Raw genomic sequence first — 26,228 nt, 5'->3', positions numbered from 1 at the left:
GCCTGGGGACCCTGGATGCGGTTTGCAGCTGGCCCTGGCTACAGGCCTGAAGACGCCTCCCCCTGCTCTATGGCGCTTGGGGCCTGGGGCACAGCACCGGCCTCTGGGGCGAAAGAGGGGAGGCCTCATCCTCTGTGAACACCCCTGGGAATCAGCGATAAAGATGGGCTTGAGATGGATAGAACAACAGGATTCTAATCCCAGATTTGTCCCAAATGTGCTTTGTGTGTGACCTTGGGCCAGTCTCAGCTTATGTTTAGGTCTGTCTCTCTATTTGTGAGTTGATTGACCCCTCTTGGGATGGAGACAGTTCTGGGATTCCCTTCTGCTGGCTCCTCTCCCTGACTTCTCAGGGGTCAAGAAGTAGGGACTTGCCCTAGATGGATCGGCCTCCGACTGGGAATGATATAGTGCTGAGAGGAAAGGAATCTGGCCAGGGTGGCATAGGTGGAGGCTCCCTGCAGGAGGAGAGCAGTTCTGGATATTTGGCATGCTAGCCCAGAACCTGCCACCACAGAACAAAAGGGAGGTTTAGGATAGACTCTAAAGAAAATTTAGGGATGATTGGCAAGTGAATTGTTAAATACATGCCACCTGGGTGTCCCTCTCTCTGGGCCTTAGTTTCCTGTCTGTTGAATGGAATTGTATCAAGTGTAAGGGAAAAACTCTAATGGGAGAACAGAAGCTTCCCCTTCTCCCAATTCATGCTTGCAAAACCCTTTGGGCTCTCTGTCCCTCCACTGGAGAGAGTTGGAAGTAGGTACTAGTGGTATCAGTACTCCAATGGGTTGAGCCGTCTCCAAGAGACTCTTACCTTGATCTGGTGAACAGGAGCAATATTGAGTACTCCCCAAATTCTGGGTGTGTTGACGCATGCCTGTAATTCATTCCAGGGACTTGGGAGGCTGAGGCAGGAGAGGAGGATTGCAAGTTTAAGGCCAACCTCAGCAACCTAGTGAGAACCTCAGTAACTTAGCAAGACCCTGCCTCAAAATAAAAAATTAAAAAGTGCTCCTGGGTTCAATCCCCAGTACCAAAACAAACAAAAACACCCCAGTGTACTGACCCTGTCGTACTTGTTCCATTCTGCCTAGGAGCTTAGGTGCCACCCTGTGGGGAGAAGTTAGAGAATATCGGGGACTTGTAATTGGTGCAAAATAGGCTTCTGTATACCTTCTGTACACCTTGATGGGGGAATCAAGGCCCCTGGACAGGCCCTCATCCAAGATGGCCCCAAAGGTGGACAACAAAGGTGGTGTTAGATCTAATAGTAAGTCTGTCTGGAGGTCTCCCCACTCTCTCCCAGCTGAGGAACGAGTGGTGCTGATCTGGACTGTAACACTTTCCGACTCATTTTTTTTTTTTTCTGGCTCTAGACCACCCCCTCTGATATTCTTGAGGGAACTGACTCTGCCAGGGGGAGAGGGTGGGATCAGGAGGTCTGGTGCTTATCTGCTCCTACCTCTACATGGGTTAGACTGTCAGAATGGGGGAACAAGATAGCTAATTTCTGGTGAATTGGTCAGGGGGATGGGAATAGGTGACTAAGAGGGGTGTGGGGCAGTGGGGAGGAAGGCCCGGAAAGCCCTGGGCAAACACCCAGCTTGGGCTGTGCATCCTGCTCTGTGGAGGCCCAGGGCTGGGGCTCATGCACCACCCCGCCCCCAGCACATAACATGTGCTGATTTCCTCTCCGGATAAGCCTGGCTACCTCTCTCTTTATGGGACACTTCCCTCCCACTGCCCCCAAGTTCAGTTTTTTAGGAACATTAACCGTCTCTATGGTAATTACTATGGCTTTATGTTCCTTGTGCCAGGGCCTGTGTCTACCTGTTGGCTCCTGGGACAGAGGCAGGATGCAGGTACTCTGCTGTTCAGTCACCTTTGATATTTGCCCACTTGGACTCTGAGAACCTCACAACTGGGCCCCATCAAAGAAGGAAGGAATTCCCACTCTCCTTTATATTTATCCTGTGCATTTCTTTATTTTATGGTATAGACCAGCTCTGTCCAAGAGGAATATAATGCAAGCCACATTAGTTTCAAATTTTCTGGTAACCAGATTAAAAAAGAAATAAGATACAATTAAATAATAATATATTTTACTTAATGTATCCAACATATTTCAATGTGTAATTAATATCAAATTTATTACTGGGATATTTTGCATTTTTTCATACTGTCTTTGAAATCCAGTGCATAATTTACCTTCTCAGCACACGTCAGTGTCACAGTGGACAGTCACCAGCTGGCTGGGGGTCACCAGTGTGGACAGTACTGGTCTAGAGTCCACGCTCTTCAGCTTAGCCAGCTGCGTGACCTTGCAGTCATCACCTGAGCCTTCTGTGGGATCGTCTCAACCTCCTGGGCTGTGTGGAATGAATGAGAATGTATCCAAAGCACCTGGGACTAGGCCAGATAGCTCTGAAGGCTTTACAAATGTCACCTGCCTTCTCTTTCATGCAGAGGCTCAAGCTGTGTCCCCAGCTAGAATGTCCTTCCCATTTCTCTGTGATAGTCCCTTTCAGACACCTTTGCTAGCTCCTCCCTTTGCACCAGGGCTGGGCTCTATCCTGGGAACCGAGTGGCTTCTGCCTCTGCCCTAGCATTCCCAGCGCCACCCAGCGCCACCCAGCGATCCTGTTAATTATGGTCTTTCCACCTCCCCATGAGAACCCCCTGAGGGCAGCCGGCCTCAGACCCAGGTGAGGAGGCCCGGGTACCCATTCCCTTTTCTTCTTGAGCATTGCTTTGGTTGGATGAAATTGAGGGAGCCTAGAAATCTCATCTAAATCCTTCCCTCTACCTCCTTATGCAGATAGGGGACTGATGCCTAGAACAAAGGAACTTGCCCAGGGTCACATGGCATGCCCCAATGCAGCAGGCTCTCTAGCTCCAGGAACCTTGGGTGGAGGTAGGGCATATCCCCTGCTTCTGATCTGGAAGCTCAGAGATTCTGCTGGCCAGGGCAAGAGCCCTCCTGGACAGGTGAATTTGGGTTCTATTTAGTTCAGGCAGTTTGAGTTCCCTTAGGGCACATGGCTCCCTTGGCTCAGCCAACCCAGCAGCCACCCACTGTGTATTCTGAGTCCCCTATGGCTGCCAGGTCAGAGGAAGGAGGAAGACCCTCAGCAGAGGGTCTTAAGCACTTGCTCCCTTCCCAGCTCTGCTTCCTGATGCCAGAGCGGCCTCTGCCCCCGGGATCCCATTCTGCCATCTGTAAAATGGAAGCAGAACTGAGGGTGTAGGTGGTAGCATTTTGCTCCTGGAACCAGGCCCAGCAAGAGGGAGCTGGTCCAGGCCCTAATTATGGTTGGTGAATGACTATTGGAGAATTGAGATTCTTTCCCAACTTTTCGGAGGCACCTGTTCCCTTCCCAAGACCTATTTTCTTTCCCTTTGATCCAGCCCACCACACACTGGGCATTGGAGTTGGGCGGAGTGGGGGCTGGTGATAAGAGGCAGAGCCCTGCCCTGGGGGAGTCCTTTTCTGCCAAAGAAGCTGAGACCAGTCTCCATGGCAACCACTCACTAACACAAACCCGGAAGGAGAGATGAGCCCAGGGACCCAGCCAGGAGCTGGGGCTCTGGGGGCTTCCCCTGAGTGGCCTTGCTGGATACAGACAGGGAGGGGCTGTCAGGTTGGGGCTCATTCTCCCCATGGCTTTCTTCCCTATGTCCAGTAGAGTCTATCAGGAGCTGACGAATGGGGAAACTGAGGCCTAGGGTCTTTCACATGGGTACCAAGCCAGTCCTAGAGCCTAGTGACTCTGTGGTTATCCACGAGATAGGTAGTCACCTTAAGGATAAACACAGTCCCCGCCCTGCCCCTTTGAGTGGCCCTGTCCTGGTCATTGTCATGTCTATACAGTGGGGAAGTCCCAGCTAAGGGCTGAGGGGTGGAGCATCTTGATCACCTTTCTGGCAGAGGATATGCTCAGGTGATGCCACAGTGACTGATCACCAGCTGCCCTTTCCCTCAAGGCTGCTTCTCTCTCCAGGCACTTCCTGCTGCTTCTGCCAGCACCTCTACTGTGCTGCTGACCAGTCGGAGGAAGTGCCATGAGACTCACCTAGCCTGGGACCCGGCGCCAGACACATCCCTGGCCTAAGCCTCAGTTTCCCATTTTGTGACTGGGGCAGGAAGGCTACCGACTGCATGCAGTTCATAGCCTTTCCTGGGAGTGAGGCTGCCCTAGACAGAGCTGCCCAGGGACAGAGCTCCTCATCCCTTCCCTAGACCCTTCCATAAAAAGAAGTGGCTTTTGTTTCTGCTTGGGTGTGGGGGACTGAAATCTTGAGACCGAGATAAGAATGAGGAAGGCAAACCATGTGGTGGCTCACGCCTATGATCCCAGCAACTCAGGAGGCTGAGGCAGGAGGATCACAAGTTTAAGGCCAGCTCTAGGCAACTTAGCAAGACTCTGTCTCAAAATAAAAATTAAAAAGGACTGGGGCGGGTGCAGTTCAGTGGTAGAGTGTTCTTGGGTTCAATTCCCAGTAATACCGAAAAGAAAAGAAAAAGGGGAGGCAAATAACACTGTCTGAGCCCCAGGATTTTGGGGTTGGGCTCCCTCTTGGGCCCTGAGTGTCTCTGGGGCTGAGTTTCTTGCTGCTGGTTTTGCTGTGTGACTCAAGGGAGATCCTGACCCCCCTCTGATCCCTGAATAGAGATTTTTTTTTTAAATATTTTTCAGCTTTAGGTGGACACAATATCTTTATTTTATCTTTATGTGGTGCTGAGGATCGAACCCAGTGCCTCACGCATGCCAGGCGAGTACGCTACCACTTGATCCATATCCCCAGCCCCTGAATAGAGATTTTTGTCCCTCTCTTGCTGTGGTCAGGTCCTCATGGGGTATTTGGTCTCTGGAACTCTTGTCTGCTTTGCTGGCTGTGCTTGCATCTCTCTCCCCCAGGATAATCGGGTCTGTTCCCCAGGAGCTGCCAGCCTCCATTTGCCCTGGTGGGTCCTGGTAGCGTTCTGTACTCCTTCCAGGAGGGCTTCTCCAATTCTATGGACTGAACCAGGCACTTAACACTGGTTTTTTTTTTTTTGTTGTTGTTCTTGTTTTCTTTCTTTCTCTTTTTTGTGGTGCTGGGGATGGAACCCAGGGTCTCTCACATGCTAGGCAAGTGCTCTACCTCTGAGCCACACCCCCAGCCTCTAACTCTTGGTTTTTGGCTGCTCCCTGTTCTGCTTCCATCACAGCACCTGTCCCCATGTAAGGTCACCATCTCCCTCCAGCCTTGAGGGGCCATCTATCTGTGACCCCAGCATCCATGTGAGGCTGGCCCAGGCTTGGGTGGTAGACTTGGGTTGACCCAGTCCTGCCTGACCCTAGAGTGGGTAGAAAGGGCGTTTGTTGGCTTGGATAGGTTAAGGGCCAGGCCACTGTTGCTGAGGCCAGGGCTTCTCTGCCAGTGACTGGTGCTGCCCTTTTGTCCTGCCCAGGGCACACAATGAGCCTCGGGCCTCATGTCTCCAGGAAGGAAACGAGAGGAAGTAGTCCGAGGCAATCCTTGTCTGCCCTGTCCTCAGTCTTGACAATGGGACAACCCCACCCCCATATTGGGCAGAGTGACTTCCAGACATCCAGGAGGGCCCAGTGGCGTCTTTGCCCTGTCTCCTCTGCAGATAAGGCATTGAGGGCACAGGGCTGGGCCTGGGTCACCCAGCGAGGCCTTGTGAAGGACAGCACTGGTCTGCTCTGGGCCTGGTCCTCTCCAGGTGGCTGAGAGGTGGGTGAATGGAATCCCGGAGAACAGGTGTCTGAGGGCAGAAGAATGGAAATTAGCTCAAGAAATATGTAGAGTTAATCCATGAGCCAGAGTTTGGAGCTGGAGGACAGGGCCCTGACCTGCTTCCTCCTCAGTCTTCTCCCCACCTGGAGACCTTGCTAGGGTTTCCCTGCACCTCAACTGCTAGTTCTGTCAGGTCTCTGTGGCCATTCACTGTTGAGCATGGTGTGCTGGCTGGGGTCCCTGGGGCCAGGAGCATGCTTAGGCTTTGAAAACTGTGGAGGGCTGTGCCTGGGCAGTGGTGGTTACTTGGGCACAAAACCATTACTAGCCCTCATATGAGAGCAACTGGCATGGGTGTTGAGTGAGGGGGCCAGGTGCTGCCTTTTTTCTAGAAGTTTCTAGCTGAGGGTGGCAACACAGCCAGGTCTAGGAGCTTGGAGGACAGCTCGTGCCTGATCCCTCAGCCTCTGTCCTATTCACCTGAATCTCAGTTTTCCACCCGAGAAGTGAGAGCAGGGGTCTCTGGTCTCCACGGCCACTGAAGCCACACACTAGAGCAGGCTAAGGGTGTGAGGGCCTGACCTGCGCCACTCTGAGGGGCCTTTATCTTCCCCCTACCCTTTCTGTCCCTATACCCTGGCTTTATCCTGTGTCAGTGAACGCACCAGTTATATCCCCTGAGGGTCACGATAAGGCTTTGGCTACCTCGTTCCGGACTCCTGGTGGTCTGGGGAGTCCCTGGGCCAGGACAGGGCTGGGAGGCTGAACTGGGAAGGAGTGGCTATGCAGAGCCCCCAAATTGCTAAGGCAGAGTCTGGTTCCAGGAAAGCTGGCCCCAAATGATAGGCTAGAACCACAGACCAGAGGCCCGGCTGTGGGCCCCGCCCACTCTGGGCATAGAGAAGTGGCTGGGAGGAGGGGGGCTCTTGGGTTCCGGGGATGGTGCCTCTCTGGGGCTGGTGGGGTCTGCAGGCAGGGCTCTTGGGTGGGGATGGGGTGTTCTTCCTAGGGGCCAAAGCTCTGGAGGGCCTCATCTTCATGGTGCCTACAGAGATAACCTCTAAGCTGTCCTGACATGAATGACAGGTTTGTAGAGTGGCTTGGGGGAGGGAGGGTTGGCCCATTTAAAGCAAACTCAGTTGAGTGCAGGAATGGACACAGCAGGGCAACCAGAAGCTCAGAGAAGGGGTCACTCGGCTTGTCGCTGGAGACAGGAGGCAGATCACAGGGCAGGTGTGAGTGTGTGTGCTTGGGAGCTGGGGTCCCTGGCTCAGGGACTGCCTGGCGGGCCCCTGGCTGTGGGGGTGCCACAGGGGCCAGGCTGTGGTTTCCCAGCCTTCGCCATCCCGAGCAAGGTCAGCAGAGCCCGGCTCTTAGGCCCCTGTAATTACCAGGGGTGGGAGCTGTGGCTGAGCGCTGGAGTAGGGGCAAAACTGAGCCAGCGCTGAGGCCTCCACAGGAGGACAGGGTCCCTCTGAGAGGGATTGACCAATGGCAGCAGTCCATCCCTTCAGGTCCCTAGGGTCCATCTTTCTAAGTGCCTGCTCCCATTTTGGAGAAAAGAAAACCGAGGGGAGGGTTCCACATTCTTGACGGGCTGTTCCTGTGCCATTAGTTAATGATGACTGATAACGTTTGTGACGTTTATTGAGTACCTACCAGGTGCCGGCCACTGTTGTAAACACTTTAGGTGGATTAAACAACGGAAACCTCAAAACAACCATGTGAAAACATTCTTGAAACCAAGTCATATTACAGAGGAGCAAACTGGGTCAGAGAGGTTAAGTAGTTTGACTGACTAAGGTCACACAGCAGGGAAAGTGGAAAAATTGGGGTGTAAACCCCAGATGGTCTTGTTCTGAAGCCTATGCTCTTGACAGTTCAGCTAAGCTGCCTGCTGCTCTGAGAGATGTTCAGGAGGAGGGACTGGGTGGTGATAAAGACAGTGCGTGGGGAATGTGGGGGAACAAGGTTGAGTACCCAGGGGCCTGTTCCTGCTGAGTGGACAGGAAGAGACCTCAGGATCTTGCTTTCTGCACCTTATATCCAAGGTTGTCTGAGCTAGTGCTCCCGAGGTCAGTGCTCTCTTACCCCTTGGCCTTTCAAGGACTCCATCATGTCAGCAGGTTGGACCTGGCTAGAGGAGGCCAGGAGTCCTGAGATCTGGACTCCACTCTTTTGGGGCCACCCAGCTGTGATGGGTGCTCACCATGAATATCTGGGACTAGCCCTCTGGGTGAATCAGGGCCAGAGGTCATCAAGCTCTGGGGGACCCCTTTAGGGTCCACTTTACCAAGAGCCTCAGAGGAGGGAGGGGGCACCCTGGTAGGTATGACCTTGGATCCGGGCCCTGGAGGATAAGGCAGAAATGGATGGGGCAGGAAGAGGACGCAGGTAGTTGGGATTTGGAGCTGCAGACTGTGATGGGCAAGTCACAGGGGCCTCCCTTCTGGGTGATTCTGCAGACCTAGGTGGGGCCCAGGAGGCTATATTCTAACAAGCACCTTCTCTAAGGGGGATTGGGATTCTTGGGCAGGCCTGGGCACCACTGAAGTTCCTAACTTCTTTATTTACTGGGAAGAAATGGAGGCCCAGCTAGTTGCAGCTCTGGCTGGGTTAGGGCCAGATCCTGGGGACCTCCAGGGCTCTATTGCCCTGGACTTTATTCAGACAGCGATTGGGGAGTCACTGTGCATTACTGGGCAATCACACTTAATGAGCTAACGCTCTTCAGACTGTGTCTGCCACACAGGAAGCACTCAGTTCACATAAATATGTGCCCTGTTAGCATTACTGAACCAGGGGCCTGGCAGTAGATCTTGAGAAAGTCCTGGGTGACTTGAGGCGTGGCGAGAGATGACACCCACAAGGCCACAGCATTAGCTTCTTGAGTTCAGAGATGGCTCCAGAGTCCCAGCTCAGGACCTAGAACTTAGTTAGTGATTGCTTGGTGCTGGTGAGATCTAGCTGCAAGAGGGATGTAGCTGGGTCGGCAGAGGCTGGAGGGGAGGAGGCTGGCTGGTGAAGAAGAGACGGCTTGCTGGGGCCTATTCCTGGGGCTCAAGGAGGCAGGGAGAATGTAACAGCTGACTGCCAGGTACTCGGCTTGGGTGCTGCACTGGTTCCGCTCAGAGAAGGGGACCAGCTGGAAGAGCCGGGGAATGAGAGTCCAGGAAGCTGAGAAACGGAGGCATGAGAGTCTGTGGAGATGAGCACAGAGGCAGCTGGCCTCAGGGCAGTAATGCAGGTGAGGACACGGAATTGGGGGAGAGAACTCTTTCAAGAGCTTCCATTGAGCTGGACACGGTGGCACACGTGGTGTGGGAGGCTGAGGCAGGAGGATCACAAGTTCAAAGCCAGCCTCAGCAACTTAGCGAGGCCCTAAGCAACTCAGTGAGACCCTGTCTCTAAATAAAATATTTTAAAAAGGGCTGGGGATGTGGCTCAGTGGGTAAGCACCCCTGGGTTCAATCCTTGGTTCAACAACAACAACTTCCACTCTGCAGGAAGAGGGAGGAGGAGACAGATCAAGGAGGGGACAGATCAAGGTTGTCCTCATAGGTGGGGTGAGTGAGATGTGAGCAGGTGTCTGGGCTGCTGTGTGGGAGACAAAAACCAAGGGGAGGCTGAAAACCCAGGCCCAAGTCAGGGGCTGATGGGGTGGGATCTCTGCAGGGCTGGAGAGGGTGGGCCTCAGATAACACAGACCCCCGCCCCGGGGGAGGGAGCTGGGATGGGCAAGACTGGTGTTAGTGGATGAGAAAACTCAGGGGCTCCTGAAAACTCAGGGTTCCAGAATGTGTCCTGGAGGGATGGGGACCCTGGGGCCAGAGAGCCTTTCAGGATGTGGATTTGGGGTGGCTGCCTGGAGAGGCTGGCCTTGTGGGCTGGGGTGGCTGGGGGCTGCCTCTGGGGTGGGAGCCCCACCTTGCATGTCCCTGGGCTGGTGGGGCTGGGGTCTTGGCTTGACCTGAGCTGTGGGAAGCTGTTCCTGGGCATGAGGCCCGTCCTGTGACCCACCAAACCTCAGCCTCCAGGAAAGAGGCTAAAAATAAGGCTGTGGTCAAGAAGGGCGGGGGTGTGCGGGCCCAGCCAGGCTGGGGCCCTGGAGGAAAATGTGAGACGAAGGCCGAGCTGCTGTGACACACGCTTCCCGTGCCAGCGGCCAGCAGGATCTTGCCCTCCTGTGGCCATGGCCTCATCCAGACAGAGCCTGGCCATGGGCCTCACAGCCTGCAAAGGTCCTGCTCTCTGGCCCTCTTCTTGGAGTTCAGGTGGAGTTCAAGGCTGTGCTCCCTCCTGATGGTAAAATGGGTGAAGGTAGGGATCCAGGGTTTCCTATGTCCAGGGTTCTAGACTGCCCAAGAGCTCCCAGGGGCCTTGGATGCCTACTTGGATGTGGAGAAATATTTCTTCCCCTTACTAAGAACTCTGTGTGGGAGAAGAAGTCGGGGAAGGCTTCCTGGAGGCAGAGGCAAATGCTGGGCCTTGAAATCAATGGATGGAGAAGGGGCCAGTTGCTGTGCTGCAGGGAGGAAGCAAGAATGCTTTGGCTGTGGACCTGTGAGCTCTGGTTGCCGCCAACCCACGTCCTTCCTTTGAACTGTGGATAGAGACCCACAGTCCTGAGCCTTGGGGATGTTTTTACTCTCCTACCATCTCCCAATTCCACCCATCCTTTCATCTACCAAAACTGTGACAGTCCCTGTTCTGTGTTCTGGAGCTGACTCACCATGTCCCGTGCCCAGTTCATGGCCACCCGTCCATCTGTGCATCTGCCCCACAGAGAGTCCCTGAGGTCCAGCTATGTGCTGGGCTGTGGGCTGGGGACAAGAGCAAAGCATGAAGAGGTAGTGTGGCAGAAGAACAAACTTTGGTTTTCAGGAGCAGACCTGGGTGGATATTGAGAAAAATGTGTTTGGTCTTCTTCCTGCCTCCTGGCATAGGGCTCCTAAAATCCTGGAAATCTTCAAAATGATCAGTCTCTTTATGCTAATGAATGACTGGTGCCCTCTGGTCCCTGGGTAGCTTTAGGATAGGGGCAGGTCGCAGGGAAGGCCAAGATGGGATTAAGGGTTGGGTCTTTCAGTATTGCCTTCAACCTGAGGTGAGAGGTGCTGAAGGTTGAGCTGACCACACTTGGCTGATGATATAATCAGCTGTGACTATGTGACTATATAATGAAACCTTCATAAAACCCAAAAGTCCAAGATTTGGAGAGCGTGGAGACAGTGGAAGTTCCTGCAGGCGGGTGAACCTGGAGAGAGCGTGGGAGCTCCATGTCCTCCAGCATCCCTTCATCTGTGTGCTTTGTGATGTCCTTTATAATAAATCAGGTGAGGGGCTGGGGTTGTGGCTCAGGGGTAGAGTGCTTGCCTAGCACGGCTGAGGCACTGGGTTTGATCCTCAGCACCACATAAAAATAAATATGTCCCGTCTATACTAAAAATATTTAAAAAATAATAATAAACCAAGCAAATGTGAGGGTTCCTTTGAGTTCTGTTGGTTGCTATAGCAAATTGATCAAACCCAAGGAGAGGATTGTGGGAACCCCAATTTATACAAGTAAAACAGCCTGGGGCTGTGGTGGGCATCTAAAGTGGGGGGGAACGGTCTTGGGGCTGAGTCCTCCGCTTTGGGGATCTGATGCTCTCTTGGGTAGATAGTGTCAGAAACGAGTGGAATTAGAGAATACCCAGCTGGTGTCTGCTGCAGAGTTAATTGCCTATTTGATGTGTGGGGACCCCCACCCCCCACAGTTTGGTCAGAGAAGCAGTTTGTTATGAGTGTGTAATGGGAGAAATGGAGTTTGCTTTTTTTTCTCTATATTTTCAGACCTCCAAAAACTAATGTGCTGTATGACAAAGAGTTTTGTGTCTTAGAGCCTTGGTTTCTTCATATGCAGAATGGAAATGATAATTATAAATACCAGGGTGCACAGCAAGGATAGAAATGCCATCCTTAGAGCCTCACCGTGCCCAGAAGTTAGCAAAAAGCAATAAATATTGTCTCTTAGCTTTTGGCCACACTGGGTCCCAGTAGTTCATATCCCCGTCCCTGTGTGTCTTCCCTATAGAATCCTAACTTGTCCTAAAGAGCAGTACCAAAGCTAGGATGGACATAGATGGGGCTAGGGACATAGATGGGGCACTGTAACTTATTTAGGATGAGGGAAGGGGAGAAATCAGGGAAGACTACTTAGAAGAGGAGGCAACTGAAATAACCTTAAAGGAATGGCAGTGGGCCTATGGATGGCAGGGCCACCAACTGGGATGCTGAAGTGCCCTGACCCAGGCCCAGAGGCCCTTTGGGACCTACCGGCCCAGGACTGGCCCCTGGCCTCCACCTTGAAGGCAAGGCCGTCGCCCCATTAGGCTTTGGTTATTAAGTCATTAACTGAGCCTCACACAGCCTCTTCATTAGGGTAATTGTGGTGAATTCACTCAGGGCATTAACAAGGAGGAGGCCAGTTTCTCTGGGCTGTCAGACTGCCAGGACACCAGCTGGGTCTGACCCTACAGCCGGAAAATTGCTCAGCTTCCCAGCCTGAGTCTTGAGAGGAACCTAATATTCAAGCCTCTCGGTGTCTTTTGCATCCCAAGCCCCAGCTGCCAGACTGGACCCCGATACAGTGCTTGGGGCTTCTGCTTTGCCCAGCTTCCCTGATGTGTGACTTTGAACCCATAAGTGGACTTCCTCTCCTCAGTTTCCTCATCTGGCAAGTGAGATAATAGCACCTGCCTGATTAGGCTATATGACGGTTAAACAAATGAATAACTTAATGCTCAGCAATGTAAACTACCATCACGTATAATGCCATCATTGTTATCCTCACCCAGAGCTCTGGGAGTCCCCCAGAGGCCTCTGTCTTCTGCAGGGCCCTGTCTCTTCCTCTTTTCTCCCCCTCCCCTTCTCAGGAAGGGGGCTGAGACCTGTGGCCCCCCAGATCCTGCTGTCCTCAGAGATAAGCTGAGGTGGGGCCCCTGGGGCTGGTCGGGCCAGGGGCTGATTCAGGAGCCCTGGCTAAGAGCTAGCGGGGCGGGGCGGGGCCCAGGATTCTGCTGGGCCTCCCATAGCCTGGGTCTGTCTGCCTGCCTGCCTGTCTGTGGGCCACTGTGGGTGGCTTCAAGGCTTCCAGGTTCCCCTTTGATGGGCAGAGCTCTAAGAGGACAGGGGAGGTAGCTGGGACTTGGGAGCAGGGATGGTCTCAAGAACTCCCTTTCCCCAAAAAAGCAGGCCTGGAGCCCCACGTGCTTCAGACTGCATCCTACTTCCTATGGTTGAACAAACAGGGAGTCCTGGTTTTAATCTGGAGGGCAGCTGGAGTTGAGCGTGTGTGCGCACACGTCTGTATATACGCCTGGAGTCACCCCTGCCCTCTGGGCTTTGTGGTTTCCCCTAGGGCTGGGCCCGTACCTACCTGTTGCTTAGGTCCCTGTATCTGAGCCAGGGTTTGGCCACAGGTGGGCAAAAGGCTTAGGCTGGCAGATAGGAGGTGTGGCTGCCCCCAGGGCGGAGTGACCACAGGGCAGCCTCACCCATCTCTGCACTGTGGGCCCCTACACTGGTGGAGGGGTGGGGCCTCGTCCCCAGGCTGCACATGGGAGGCCCAGTGGGGCTAAGAGGGCCGTCTGGGCAGTGGGGAGGTCATAGCAGGGTGGTTCTGGGGTAGGACCTAGCTGGGCTCTGAAGGTGGGAAAGAGGGCTGAGCTGGGCTGGGCTGAGGGGTCTCCTAGGTGGGGTGGGGTGATGGGGTACCCAGGTATTACACGTTGCTGATAAACATCCTCTGTCTCCCTCTCTAGGTGTCCTTCTGGACATCCAGCAGCACTTTGGGGTCAAGGACCGAGGCGCTGGCTTGCTGCAGTCAGGTGAGGCTACCTCCCGCCTTTGCGGCCTGCCCAGGTGCTGGCATCTCCTCCTGTTGGCCGGGGGTTCTTCTTCCCCGAGTCCTGACTCCTAGAGGCAGCACGGGCTTTTCATCAGATCTCACCCTTGCCACCCACAAATGGCACTTGTCCAAGCCTCTGCTGCTTTTCTTGTAACACATACCACCTGCCCCAGGGGCTTGGGAGACAGACACACCAAGGCCAAGGGCCCAAACCCTGTGTGACCTTTTTGTGTCCTAGGGTCTCACTGAGACCTAGTGATCGGGGTCCCTTCCCAAGGCTGATGAAGAGACCTCCTTAGATGAGTGGGTTGGGCAATGCCAGTGAACCATTGTGACCATTTCCATCTGCTGCCCCCAATTCCCGATTCCTTCCATTGCCATTAACCCTGGGAACCACCTCTTAGATGGCAAAGTGAAAGAGTCCACCTGGTCAACCCCTGAAGGTTCCCAAACCCAGGCAAGAGACAGAGAACCTGGGGCCTGGGTGAAACTGAGGCTTGAGAGTCCCTGCCCCATTTTCCCTTGGAGTCTCAACCTTCTGATGGACTGCTAGAGGTAGGGCAGAGCCCCTCTAGGCCGCTATAAGCTGAGCAAGGGCTATGTGGGAGGCCATTGAGCAGTTATCCCAGCCTGTTGGCTCCTCCCTCTGTGAAGAGACCATGTCTCCCTTGTCCCCCGGGTCCTTGCCCCACCACGACCCCAAGGGACTGAGGCCCTGGCTCCCTGGCCTATCCACTGGTTGTTACCATTGCTGGTCATGCTCAGCAGGTCCTGGCTGCCTGGGTGGAGATTCAATCTAGTGCTTTATCCCAGGGCTAGGGAAGGAGGTCTAGTTCTGATATGGCCCCAGCCTTGCTGTGTGACCCTAGCCTAATGCCTATCTCTGGGCCCTTGATTCTGGACTCCATTTAGCTGTGAGGCCTAGCCAGATGTGTGGTAGAAGATCCCTGATGTGCATTTGAGTTGTGAACCCCTTCCCCAGCTTGGGGTTCCTAGGAGGGAGGGGATGGAATGTGCCGGCTCTGTCCAGGAACCTGCCTGACCTGTCTAGGTAGCATTCCAGTATGTACAATGCCTCCTTGAGCTCACGGAGTGCCCCAGCTACTCAGCCAGTCCACCTGTCCTTACATCCCAGATGGGGTCTTGGGGCTGAAAGAGAGGGGATATAATGGCTCCCGGGCTCAGTCTTAATAAATGAGACTTACTAAGGTTGGAGCAAGGTAATGTGGCTCAGCGTCCCCCACAGGTGGTTAGGTCCCTGCCCTGGCAGACACTGCCTCTATCCAGGCCAGGAGCCCAACCCCCTCCCCTGCTCCTTCCTGGGCCTCCCTGTCTGTGCCAGAATAAGTCAGCCTGCCACACAGCCTGGGACAGCTCCCTCCAGCCTCCTGGGCCTTGCACACAGTGACCAGCACTGACCAAGAAGATGGGTTCAAGCTGGTGGGATCTGGGGAGGAAGTAGGATGCCAAGCTGGTGAGGAAGGGGCAGGGGAGAGCCTTGTCACCCTAGTCATCCAGCTCGCAGCCCCTGAGCCTCATTGTTCTGGCCTTGCTGACTGATCTGGAAGGAGGCTCTACCCTGATCCTCCTCCATTTAACACCCCTGCATGAACATGTTCAAGGCCACAGAGCCTTCCAGGGAGAGGGTGGGGGGCATTGGCCCCAAGACAGCTGTGTAGGTCAGTGCTCTGTTTCCTTCTGCCCTTATGTTTTTTTTTTTTTTTTTTCTTTTTGGTGGTGCTGAGGATTGAACCCAGGGCCTTGTGCATACGAGGCAAGCACTCTACCAACTGAGCTATATCCCCAGCCCATGTAGACACATCACCTACAAGCATCATCTCTTTTGAGTCTTCCAATGGCCACACAGCTTTTGCCGGCTTCACTTGCCCAACAAAGAGACAGGTCAAGAGAGCAAACCAACTTGCTTAAGGTCTCATGGTGAGAGAGTAGCAGGCCTGGAATAGGGACCCAGGAGGCCTCTGTAGATGCAGCCCACTTGGCTTGGGGGGGAGTTCACATGTCTGGCATCTCAGCGGGGTGGGTGAGATTGCTGGGCTTGGTGAGAATTTCCAGCATTCATAGACTCTCTTGTGTGAGTCCTTACCCTGTGGCCTTTAGCCTGCCACCCACAACTGGCACCCCTGGGATGGTTCCCTGAGTGTCCTTACCTCTTTGGCCAATGAAGCCAGTCGTGCTAGACCAGGATGTGACTCAGTGGGTAACTCAACAAGTCACCTAATTGGCCTGTGCCCCAGGCACCTGTCTCTTCCCCAAGCCTGATAAGGTTGGAGCCGGTGTGGAGGGCGCCAGCTGGGTGTTGGTGCTTGCCTGGATCAAAGGGCCAGGGCTGGGAGTGGCAGCCTGCTTATTTGTGGGCATAAGGGGCTGCTGGGCTGGGAGGCAGGGTGGGGGGTAACTGAGGGTTAGGCCTGGGCCTGCCCTTGCTGTTTCCCCTTGGGACCAGAACATCACTGGTTTGGGAAGGGCCCACTTTCAGCATTCCCCTTGCACTTGGCTGCTTGTTCAGACCAGGCTCCTGGGTCACCTGAAAGAACCATAGCTTAGCCTCTGTGACAGCCCACCGCAGAATTATGGCTTTTGCGATTTTCTTGGGTCTTGCAATTTTGGAATCCCCCATAACCCACATCTAAAAGGGCAGCTGCTTCTCAACCTACCGCTTGGCAGGCCCCATCCTGGGTTCTGCCCAGACTCAGTCCTTGCCCTCAGGTAGGTTCCCTCTGTTGATGGCTCATCAGATCACCGCTCAGGCACAGGGGGTACTGTGGGAGCCTGGTGGATGGTAGAGAGTTTGTACCTAGCCACCTAGGTGGCATGTGAAGAAGACTTCTGAGGAGGGGACATTTGAATGGGGGCTTTGAAGGATGAGTTAGGGTTTGTTCAGGGGAAAGGACTTTTATGTAGCCAGTTTGTCAGATTCAGTAGATACGAGTAAACCTTCCTCTCCCCTCCAAGCTAGATAAAATATGCCAAGAAAACACGTTTAAATTATATGGCTGAGCTTAAAAGCTACAGCTAATGGGGAAATTCCCAGGTGTCGGAAGCAAGGAGCTGAAGTCAAAAACTGGAGTGGGAGCTGGAATCAAAGCCAACTAATTCAGAATATTTAGAGATCAGATTCATGCCTTCGACACTTGTTATAGTATTTTTAATATAAACATTTTTTTTTCATGGAATATTTTAAACGTATGTGAAAGTAGAGAGTCGAGTACAATAAATTTTCACATGTTCATCACCTAGATTCATCAAAGCATCACAGTCTGGCCCAGTTTCCTGGCTCAGGGCTTCTTCATTCTGATGACTGGGCAGTGCAGGCTTGGGTTCCAGGGTCAGGGGGATGATTCAGTGTCCTTCCCAGAGCTCAGGCAAGTTCCCTGATTCCAAACTGTGCTCCAAGCTGGCAGGCACTTGTGCTGGTAGAGCCTCTATACACAGATGGACACTTCCTTCCTGGCTCTGGCTTTATGCAGAGAGACTGGTTCCTGTTCCTGCTCCTTACAGGACTGGGACCTTCTCCATGGAGGCTCTGTGTTTTCAGGGGATCCAAAAGAAGCAAATCCCAAACTGTTCATATCCCAGAGCCTGCATGGGGCCCAGATGAAAATTCCCAGCAAACTCAAATTCAAAATTAACAAACCACACAGGAAACTCATCTCTCTTTTTTTGGGGGGGGAGGTACTGAAGATTGAACCTAGGGGTACTTAACCACTGAGTGAGCCACATCTCTAGCCCTTTTTTATATTTTAGTTTGAGTCAGGGTCTTACTAAGTTGCTATGTGGCTTGCTAAGACGCTGAGGCTGGCTTTGAACTCATGATCCTCCTATCTCAGCCTCCTGAGCTCCTGGGGATTACAGAGGTGCACCACCACACCCAGCAGGAAACTCGTCTTCATGAGAGGGCCCTAAAGCTGCCTGAAAAACTACAGAGAATAGACTCATTTTAAAAGGACTTTAAAATTAGGTGAGCTTAATTTTCAAAGTTCAAAAGAAAGATTAGGATTGATAAGACAAGAATAGCACATTATGAGAAAAGAATGGGGAGATGTTTAAAAGCCCAAAGTTCTAGAAGGGAAAAATGTAAGTATTGAAATAAAAAATGTGTTAATCTGATGGGTTAACATGCAGAATAGATGTAGTTGAAAAGAAAATAAGCAAATGAGAATTATTAGCAAATGAGAATTATTAGCAAATGAGAATTATTAGCTGTAATTCTGACTGTGGGCTGAAGGATTGGCATAAATGTAGCACAGGGAAGAGAGTAAAAGTGATGTTTGTGACAGTGCCTGGCTTTAGTGAGCTGTGGTTTGTCAGCTGTTTGCTGGAGTAGGGAGAATGGAGGGACAGGAGGCAGGGCAGTGGGTGGGTCTGACTGTGAAAGGCTTGCAGATTGGGATAAGATCTCCAGTTTTGTCTTGGGGCAATGGAGAGCCAGAGAAGGTTTTGGAGCAGGGTAGACAGAAGATGCACGTATCACGGTGTTCTGGTGGAACCCAGAGCAGGAATGGATGGCAGAGGAGGTTAGAACACACTCAGGGTTGGGGTTTGTGGGGTTAGGAGGAAGCATCAGTATTGGGGAGGTGAGGATGGAGGAAGAGCCAGCTCAGACTGAAACCAGACAGTGCCTGTGCTTTGGGGCCAAGTCTCCTGGCTTTACTCCTCTCCCCTAGGGCTTGGCCAGTTTAGTGACATCCTCCATTTCAGCAGGCCTGGGTTCTGCAGGCAAGGCTGGGTGGCCCTTCTGACCATCCTCCCAGGGCTCCCGTTCAGAAGGCGGCCTAAGAGCCTTGCTTGCTGAGGCCACAGGTTTCTATCCCAAGCAGGACATGAAAAGGGAGGTGGTTCCTATCCTTCCTGTGGGACATTTGAGCATGATGGGCTTCCATAGTGGACTGCCATCTGTTTGGGGGCCTCCCCATTAGCTGGGATGGGCTGGGCTGTCCTTGGATGACACAGCCTGACCCCCACCCAATCCATCCTGCTGGAGCACCGTCCCTACCCACAGGATGTGGATGATGGCAAATCTCTCAAAATAACGGGTCAGTTGGAGCTTGGGCTTTGTAAAAATAGCCCTGGTTCAGCCCAGGCCCAGGCAGGAACTAAATGCAGGCTCTTAAATAGGAGGCCAGGGATCTCCTAGCTCAGATCTTGCCCTCTCTTGCTCCAGGACCAGGACCACATTGTTTTTTTTTTTGTTTGTTTGTTTTTTTAGTGCTGAGGTTGGACCTAGGGCCTTGCACTTGTTAGCAAGCATTCAGTCACTGAGCTCCATCCCAACCCTAGGACCATTTTCTGAGTTCAAACAGGCCACATGTGAGGTATGTGGTGAGGGTAGCTTCCCTCACCATGGACTGGGTCTTGAGTGGCTGCCTACAAGAACACAGGGTCCCCTGTGCGTGTGCTTTGAGCTTCTGGCTGCCGTTGGCACCCTGGACTTTGGGACTACTGGGGGAGGTGGATAGCACCCTGTCTGGCCCCCTGTGTTTCTGATGGCCTTGGGCCAGCCCGTGAGGAAGAGGGAGTGAGGCTTTGAGCCCAAGTTCCCCCTGCTGGATCAGGCTCTCCCCTCCCACCCTGTTGCCTGTGGCCCTGCCCCCCTGGCCTGGCACCCTGCCCTGCTGCTCCATTGTCCCAGACCTGTGGGCTCAGCACACGTGAGCTGAGCAGGGCTTCCCCACACCCCGGCCACAGGATGTCCTCCTGCGGGAACTGCTGGGAAAGCCACCCCTACCCAAATCAGGTGGTGGGGCAGCCAGTCTGGCCAGAAAGCTCCCCCCAACAAACAAAGACCACGGGCTAGGGGGTGGGCGTGGGGAGGCAGGCTGGGGAAGCTTCTGGCCTGGGCCAGTGTATTTCCTGCAGAGCTGCCTATTGGCTGAATGAGCCTCTGCGTCCCCATTAGGTACAATTCCTTTGCCAGGAAAATTTGTCCTCTTGTCTCTACCCCTACAGTACCAGGTCCCCCTGAGGACTGGCAGGGGTCCTCCCTCCTGTGTGGGGCTGGGTGGGGTGGGGAAGTGGTGGGTGAGACTACAACGATGGACTCAGTCTCCCTCCTGACCCTGGATTTCTTTGTCTCCAAGGGAAAGACACAGAGGGGCAGGCAGTCTATGTTATCTGGGGCAAAATTTTGTACCCTTTGGGGCCTCAGTGGCCCTATCTGTAAAATGGGGACAGAATGATGGGGTTCAGGTGAGCTAAAGGCATGCAGATGCTTGGTGACCTTGGCCAGGCTGGGGCTGGTAGGTGGGGGCAGGACGTACTGCTTCTGAAAGGAGTCCATCCATGGTTCCGGCTGCTCCTGTCCACCCCACATGAGCACGCAGAAGCTCAGGAGTCAGAAGGGGGAAGTTCTCTTCTGCTGCCCTGTGGGCCTGAGAGTAGGATGGAGCAGGGCAACCAGAGTCTGACCAAGGCCTGGGTTACCTGTTTCAGCCTCCTCTGCTTACCCCGTGTATGCTTTTCTAAGTGCCCCCTTCTTGGGGAAGAACAGAGCACACCATGGTTCTAGAACCCAGACCTAGTCCTGGTCTTCCGGGCCCAGTCTCCCTCCAGGGCCTCATCTCCCCCTGCTTCCTCCATGGCCTTCCCATGTCACAGCCCAACCCATCTCCTTGCTGTCCCCAGCATGTCCTGACCTTTCTCTGACCTTGGGCACATCAGCTGGGACTTTACCCCTTCCCAGTCTGGCAAGCCTGTGGTGTGATTTAGAGGAAGGACTCTGGAGTGAGCCAAATTGGGGTTTAAATTCTGTCTCGGCCACACTCACTGTGTGACATCACTTCTCTCAGCCTCTATTGTCTCCTTGGTAAGATGAAGATAATAGTGAGAATCCACTGAGAAAATTGTGAATAGGTGGAGGGTGTGTCCCAGGCCTCGCCTACAGTGTTTCAGAAATGATAAGAGTAGGTATTAGCAATAGGCATTACGCCCCACCAACCCTTATACGGTACTGCTCAGATTTGGAATTTACATTTTAGTACATACTGTTGACTTGAGGTCTATCATCACAGTAAACTCCTGTGCACCCTTCAGTGCCCAGCGTGGACATCACTGCCTTCATGAAACCTCTGTTCACTATCCGGGCAGGATATGGTGCTTCTTGCTGGTTCTCCAGCCATTTAGCCCTTTAAGTGGGGCAACCTATAGATGGGATCAGACAGGGGGCATCCCCTACTCTGATCTTTCCATCCACCCCCCACCTGGCACAGACAGGCACAGAGAAAGCAATTTGTCCTCTGCCCTAAGGTGTGTAAGTCCTGATGCCCCTGAAATCTCCTTCCTGCCCACATCCTGATCTGATCTCAGGCAGTTCCTGGGAGGCAGGTTCAGCAGGAAAACATTTTTTTTTCTAGATTTGAGGAAATAATATCCGCCGTGACTGATCTACACAAGGGCCCAGTGTTGACCGGGCTGGCCAGCTCTGGGCAGGGTGTGGCGTGAAGCACCTTACCCATGTTATCTCATCTAGGACTCGAGCAGGAGCCCAGGGGAGCTGCTATTTTTATCTTCATTTTACAGATGAGGAAGTTGGCGTGCCGGAGCTGGCTCCTACTGGCTCCTATTGGCTCATGAGAGTCGATTGTTAGATTTTCAGGAATCGTGCGAGCTGGTTGTTAGACGCGACCATTGTTAAAAACTAAGTTATATAAACTTACAATTAAATAATTTATATTAAAACAAGACAATACTTATTCAAACGTCATCACTTCCCACTTATTTTACTACTTTATTATCTGTGCTCTGATGGTTAATTATGTTATATTTTCTGAGGGGAAGGAACCGCACAATGGCGGGTCACGGCACATCTCTTCCCAGCTCTGATAGGTGATGTGACATTCAGCCACAGCAGGAGTTTACACCATGGAGATTGGCAGAGGCTGCCTAGCAGATTCCCCCTCCCGGGCTCCCTTTTTAGAGAACCAGTTGTTACACACTTACCAGCACACCATGGAAGGGGAGACCCAGAAAATTTGCTGCCTGGCCAGGGTTACCCAGGTAGGAAGGAACAGAGCCGGACTTGACTGCAAGCAGTGTCTCTGGCGCCCAGCTTTGTGCACCTCTATGCTGATCCTGCCCAAGGCCCGAATCACTCAGAACTGGATTAACAGGTCCCCCAACCCACCCATACACACCTGCTGTCCTGTTCTGGGCTGGAATAAGACAGGGACAACCACACCTTTCCAGCCTAGTCAGGAGACCTCTGCCCCAGCCCCCGCCCTCTTCCTTCCCTTGTCTCTTTTAGTCCCCGTCTCCCTGGGGACTCAGGTCCATGGAGGGAGCAGCTGAGCCCAGGTACACATTCAGCCTGGTGGTCAGCGGCAGCCCACTGGGCCTTTGTCTGGCCATCTGCCTGTCAGCTGTGGGACCGCCTTCTGTGGGGAGGGAGGGGGCTGCCTTGCTATGTGACCTAGGGTCTACCCTGCCTCCTCCTAGGCCTCTTCATTCCTGTGACCGTTAAGCCCCTTCCTGTCACTGACGGGGGGCCTCCCTGTGAAGTCCTCTAAGGCTCTACTGCTCCCTTGTTCTGGAAGAACCAAACCAGCTCAGCTTCCTCTAGTATTCCCCTTCTCACCCCTGGAGTCACGCTAGTCTCAGTGGGCTACACTGTTCTATCCTCTCTGGCCTCTCAACGCTGTCTCTGCCCTTTGCCCTCTTGGTCCCTTGCCCCAGCCTCTCACCTCTTTGCTTTTTCTCAAACATGCTAAGTACACTCTTGTCCCAGGCCCTTTGCACTCGCTGTTCTTACCCCTATGGTAGCATGATTTATTTCCTCACCTCCTCTGTATCTTTGCTGAAATGCCACCTTTTCTGATACTTCTTTTTTTTAATTTTATTTTTTTAAAAATACATATATTTGTATATATATTTAGTTGGACACAATACTTTATTTATTTATATGTGGTGCTGAGGATCCACCCCAGTGCCTCATGCATGCTAGGTGAGCGCTCTACCACTGAGCCACAACCCCAGCTCAATCCTTCTATTTTAAATGGAAACCTCTGCTTTCTCTTTCTCTATTTTGTGCATGTTTTTTTAGTCTCCTGTTTCTGCCCTTTTACCCTCCTTAGCACATATCACCATCTGATATTCTATTATTTATTTATTGTCTATTCTCCTCACTAGAAAGAAAGCTCCGAGAGGGCAGGAACTTTGTTTATTCATTGCTGTATCCCAAACACCTAGAACATTGCCAGGTACATTATAGGGACCAAGAACATTTCGGTTGAATGAATAGATGAATGAATGCATGACAGGGTTACAAACCATCAGGAAGCCTCTGCAGCCTGGGAGTGAAGGTAGCTGGGTGATCTGGCAGGTACTGAGAGCTGCTGTGCCAGGCCCAGTCCTGCCCTGATTGGCTGTGCGACCTTAGGTAGATCCCTTCCTCTCTCTGAACCTCTCTCCCAAGTACAATAAAGAGAGCTATGTGGCAAAGTGTAAGGAACATGGGCTCTGGAGGTCAAGATTCCCACGAGGACATTTATTGCCTCTGGGGCTTTGACAAGTCACCTTCCGTCTCTGAACCTGTCTCCTCATTGGGCGGTGGGTGGTGAGCTGAAATACAGTGGTACGCCCTGACCACAGCACTTGGTGTAAAGAAAATGGCAAAAATGGACGTGCATTGAAGAGGATGTGGTCTCTGTATCACCTTAACCCAGTCAGGCTTTTCTCCCTCCCTGGGGCAGGGGCTCAGCTTCCTTGGTCCTGGTCCAGGCTGAGCTTTGTATCATGGGCACTTGGCCTTGGGTAGCTGGGCCCAGCCTAGGGACCCTGTGCCGCCCCCTCCAGCTCTCCTCTCCCCGCACAGTGTTCATCTGCAGCTTCATGGTGGCTGCCCCCATCTTCGGCTACCTGGGTGACCGCTTCAACAGAAAGGTGATCCTCAGCTGCGGCATTTTCTTCTGGTCGGCAGTCACCTTCTCCAGCTCCTTCATCCCCCAGCAGGTGAGGCCCACCCTCCTGGCCCCTCCATTGGGTGACGAGGCTTTGTTCGCCTTGTTTGGGAGTTTAGCTCCTTAGCTTGAAACCCGGACAGTGCCTTAACAGCGCAGAAGGCAGGGGTGGGGGGGTCTTCACTGCTTTTGTAAATCAACTGTGCAGATAGGCCTTTTCCAGGTGGCTGTAACTGAGGGCCATGCAGCCTGGGTGACATCCTGACTCTTTCTGAGCCTCCCTCTGACTTGGGAAAGGTACAAGGAATGTGGACACAAATCTGGCCTAGGGGTGAGGACCTTGGCTTCTAGCCCTGGCCCTGCTATGTGACCCTGGGTGAGTCCCTTCCCCTTTCTGGTTCTTGTTCAATTTGCTCTTTGTCAGATGGCCAGCCACGTGCTTGAGTCCAAGTTCCAGGGAAGGAAGCATCAATTCAAATAAAGATGCTTCTCGCTTGGCTCTCACAGTCCTGGGCTGGAGTATCCCAACTCTTGTTGTCCACTCAGCTTTGGGACCTGGAACAACTCTGAGCCTCAGTTTCCCCATTATTAAAATGGGGATAATACGTCTCAGCTTGAAAGTTTCTTGTGAGAAACAAGTAAGTTAATGAATGTCCAGATCCTGGAACATGGAAAATGTTCAACACAGCTCTATTTCTGTTCTTTCTTCCAAAGAGGAGATATGTTGCCCTGGGAGGTAGTGAGTTTCCCCATCAGTAGGAGTATTCAAGCAGAGGGTGAGCAATCATGGACAGCTGCTGTAGAGAGAGGTGGAGGAAGAAGGGGAAAGTCAGGATCTGCGTTCAAGAACTTTCAGTTTGGCCCTGACCTTGGGAGCCTGGGTTGGGCAGATGTGACAGGAGCCCCTGGCTTGGATCCTTAAGACCTACAATGTGCTGAGTTCTCATGAAAGACAGCACAGCTTCTTGCAATCTGTGGGGTCAGGGAAACCTTCCTGGAGGAGGTAGCACTTGAGCCAGGCAGTTGGGACTGGAAGGCTAGGTCTGTTGGTGACAATGTCCTGGACAGAGGAGTACACTCACAGGTGCCGAATGGCAGAGGTGTCGAGAGAACCAGGAGGTGAGTGTTTTGGCTGGAAAGAAGGCAGGGACTGATTCATGGGGGGACTGGTGTGCCTCTTGAGCCCTGGAGAAGTTTCAACAAGGACAAGATCAGGGTCAGATTCACACTGATGAAGGGGAGAGTGAAGGTGAGGGCAAAGAACCTGCAGATTTGTGGGGAACAACTTTGCTTCATGGAGGAGAGTCAGGCTTAGGGGAGTTCCAGGCCCAGTGCCAGGTGCAGCCTGGCAGCCACAGTAGGACATAGAGACTGGACCAGAAGCCTCTCGGGCCTCCCTGGGCCTTGTCCTGCCCCAAGGAGGCCCCTGGGGCTGTTTCTGGGTGAATACTGGACCATGATACCAAGATTTGGTTTCCTTCTGAGTTGGGGAGAGAAGATGAACAAAGGCAGAGGAACAGATCACTTCCAATTAATCTGTAAATTCATTGCGATCACAGCCCGAGTCCCATGGGGGTTTTTGGTGGACCTTGGCGATGTGATTCTGGAGTTAATTTGGCAGAGAAAATGCCCAGGAACAGCCAAGAACAATGTGAAAAATAACAACGAGAGGGGAATTTGCCCTATCAGCTATCAAATTAATGGCTATTCTAACTACAGTAGCCGAGGGATAGACTTAGAGATCAATGAAACCGAGTCCTCGTGTCTACGGGGATTTAATGTAAGATAAAAGTTGCATCTCAGATCAGTGGCTTGGGGAGAACTATCTATATCTGGATCAAAAATAAAGTTTGATCTGGTTTTCAAACCATACTGCAAAATGAATTCCAGATAGGCGAAAAGTTAAGCCAAAACACGAGCTAAAATTCTGGAACTATAAATCAACAAGGAAAAGACAAATAACCCAGTAGGAAAACAAGCCCAGGATCGTTATAGGCCTTTCCAGGAGAAAACACACAAGCGGCCAATAAATGTAGGAAGGGATGGCTCAGCCTCTCGAGTAATCAGGGAAATGCAAATTAAAACAACAATGAGATACCATTTCACACCCATCAGATTGGCGACAATTAAAAAGGCTGACAATACCAAGTGTTATTACAGCTGTGGAGAATCCGGGACTCAGGCGCTGTTGGTGGGGAGTGTAAATTGGTAGGAGTCTCTTTGGAGATCAGAATGGCAAGAAATTGTAAAATTCTCCCTGTGCACCCTGCTTGGCCCAGCCTTATACAGACAAGAGAGCCACTCTAACTTGTGGGCTCGCGTGTGCATGGGTGCTCGATATAATACTGTCCTAGAAAATAAAAGAGGAAGCTGTCTAGGGGACTGCACAGATAAATGGGGTGTATTAATACTGTGAGACTCAGGGCGGTGGAAGGATGAACTAGATCTGTGCTAACCAGTGCAAATGGGTTTCAAAAAGATAAGAATGAGCGGGAAAGCAAGTGGCGGGATTTGGGATGGTCCCTTTTACGTGCATGTTTTCCAAGCACACAGAGGACACTGAGTGCTGTTTATTGGTACCTACATGTGCAATGCAGGCACAGACGGATTCATAGCAAGTACACGGTCCCATGGGCTTCCGTGGGTGGAGTGGCTGGCTACTGTGCTGAGGATGATTTTTT

The 26,228-nt window shown here is 52.6% G+C and overlaps 1 protein-coding gene across 4 annotated transcripts in view; it reads left to right on the top strand.

Moving 5' to 3' along the window:
* Positions 1–13,475: 13,475 nt before the first annotated feature.
* Spns2 (sphingolipid transporter 2) overlaps positions 13,476–26,228 on the top strand; it is a 22,054-nt gene continuing 9,301 nt past the window's right edge. For all 4 annotated transcript variants that reach the window (XR_007345693.1, XM_015505966.2, XM_048798396.1 and 1 more), the window contains exons 1-2: positions 13,476–13,616; positions 23,463–23,599. Coding sequence is in view for 3 of the 4 variants with exons in the window: in XM_015505966.2 (XP_015361452.1) it covers positions 23,480–23,599 (120 nt within the window). In the remaining variant the exon portion in view is untranslated. The remainder of the gene's footprint in view (positions 13,617–23,462; positions 23,600–26,228) is intronic.

The sequence above is a fragment of the Marmota marmota genome, unplaced genomic scaffold (assembly GCF_001458135.2).
Source record: "Marmota marmota marmota unplaced genomic scaffold, marMar, whole genome shotgun sequence".
Taxonomy (NCBI): Eukaryota; Metazoa; Chordata; class Mammalia; order Rodentia; family Sciuridae; genus Marmota; species Marmota marmota.
This window is presented reverse-complemented; position numbering and strand designations above follow the sequence as displayed.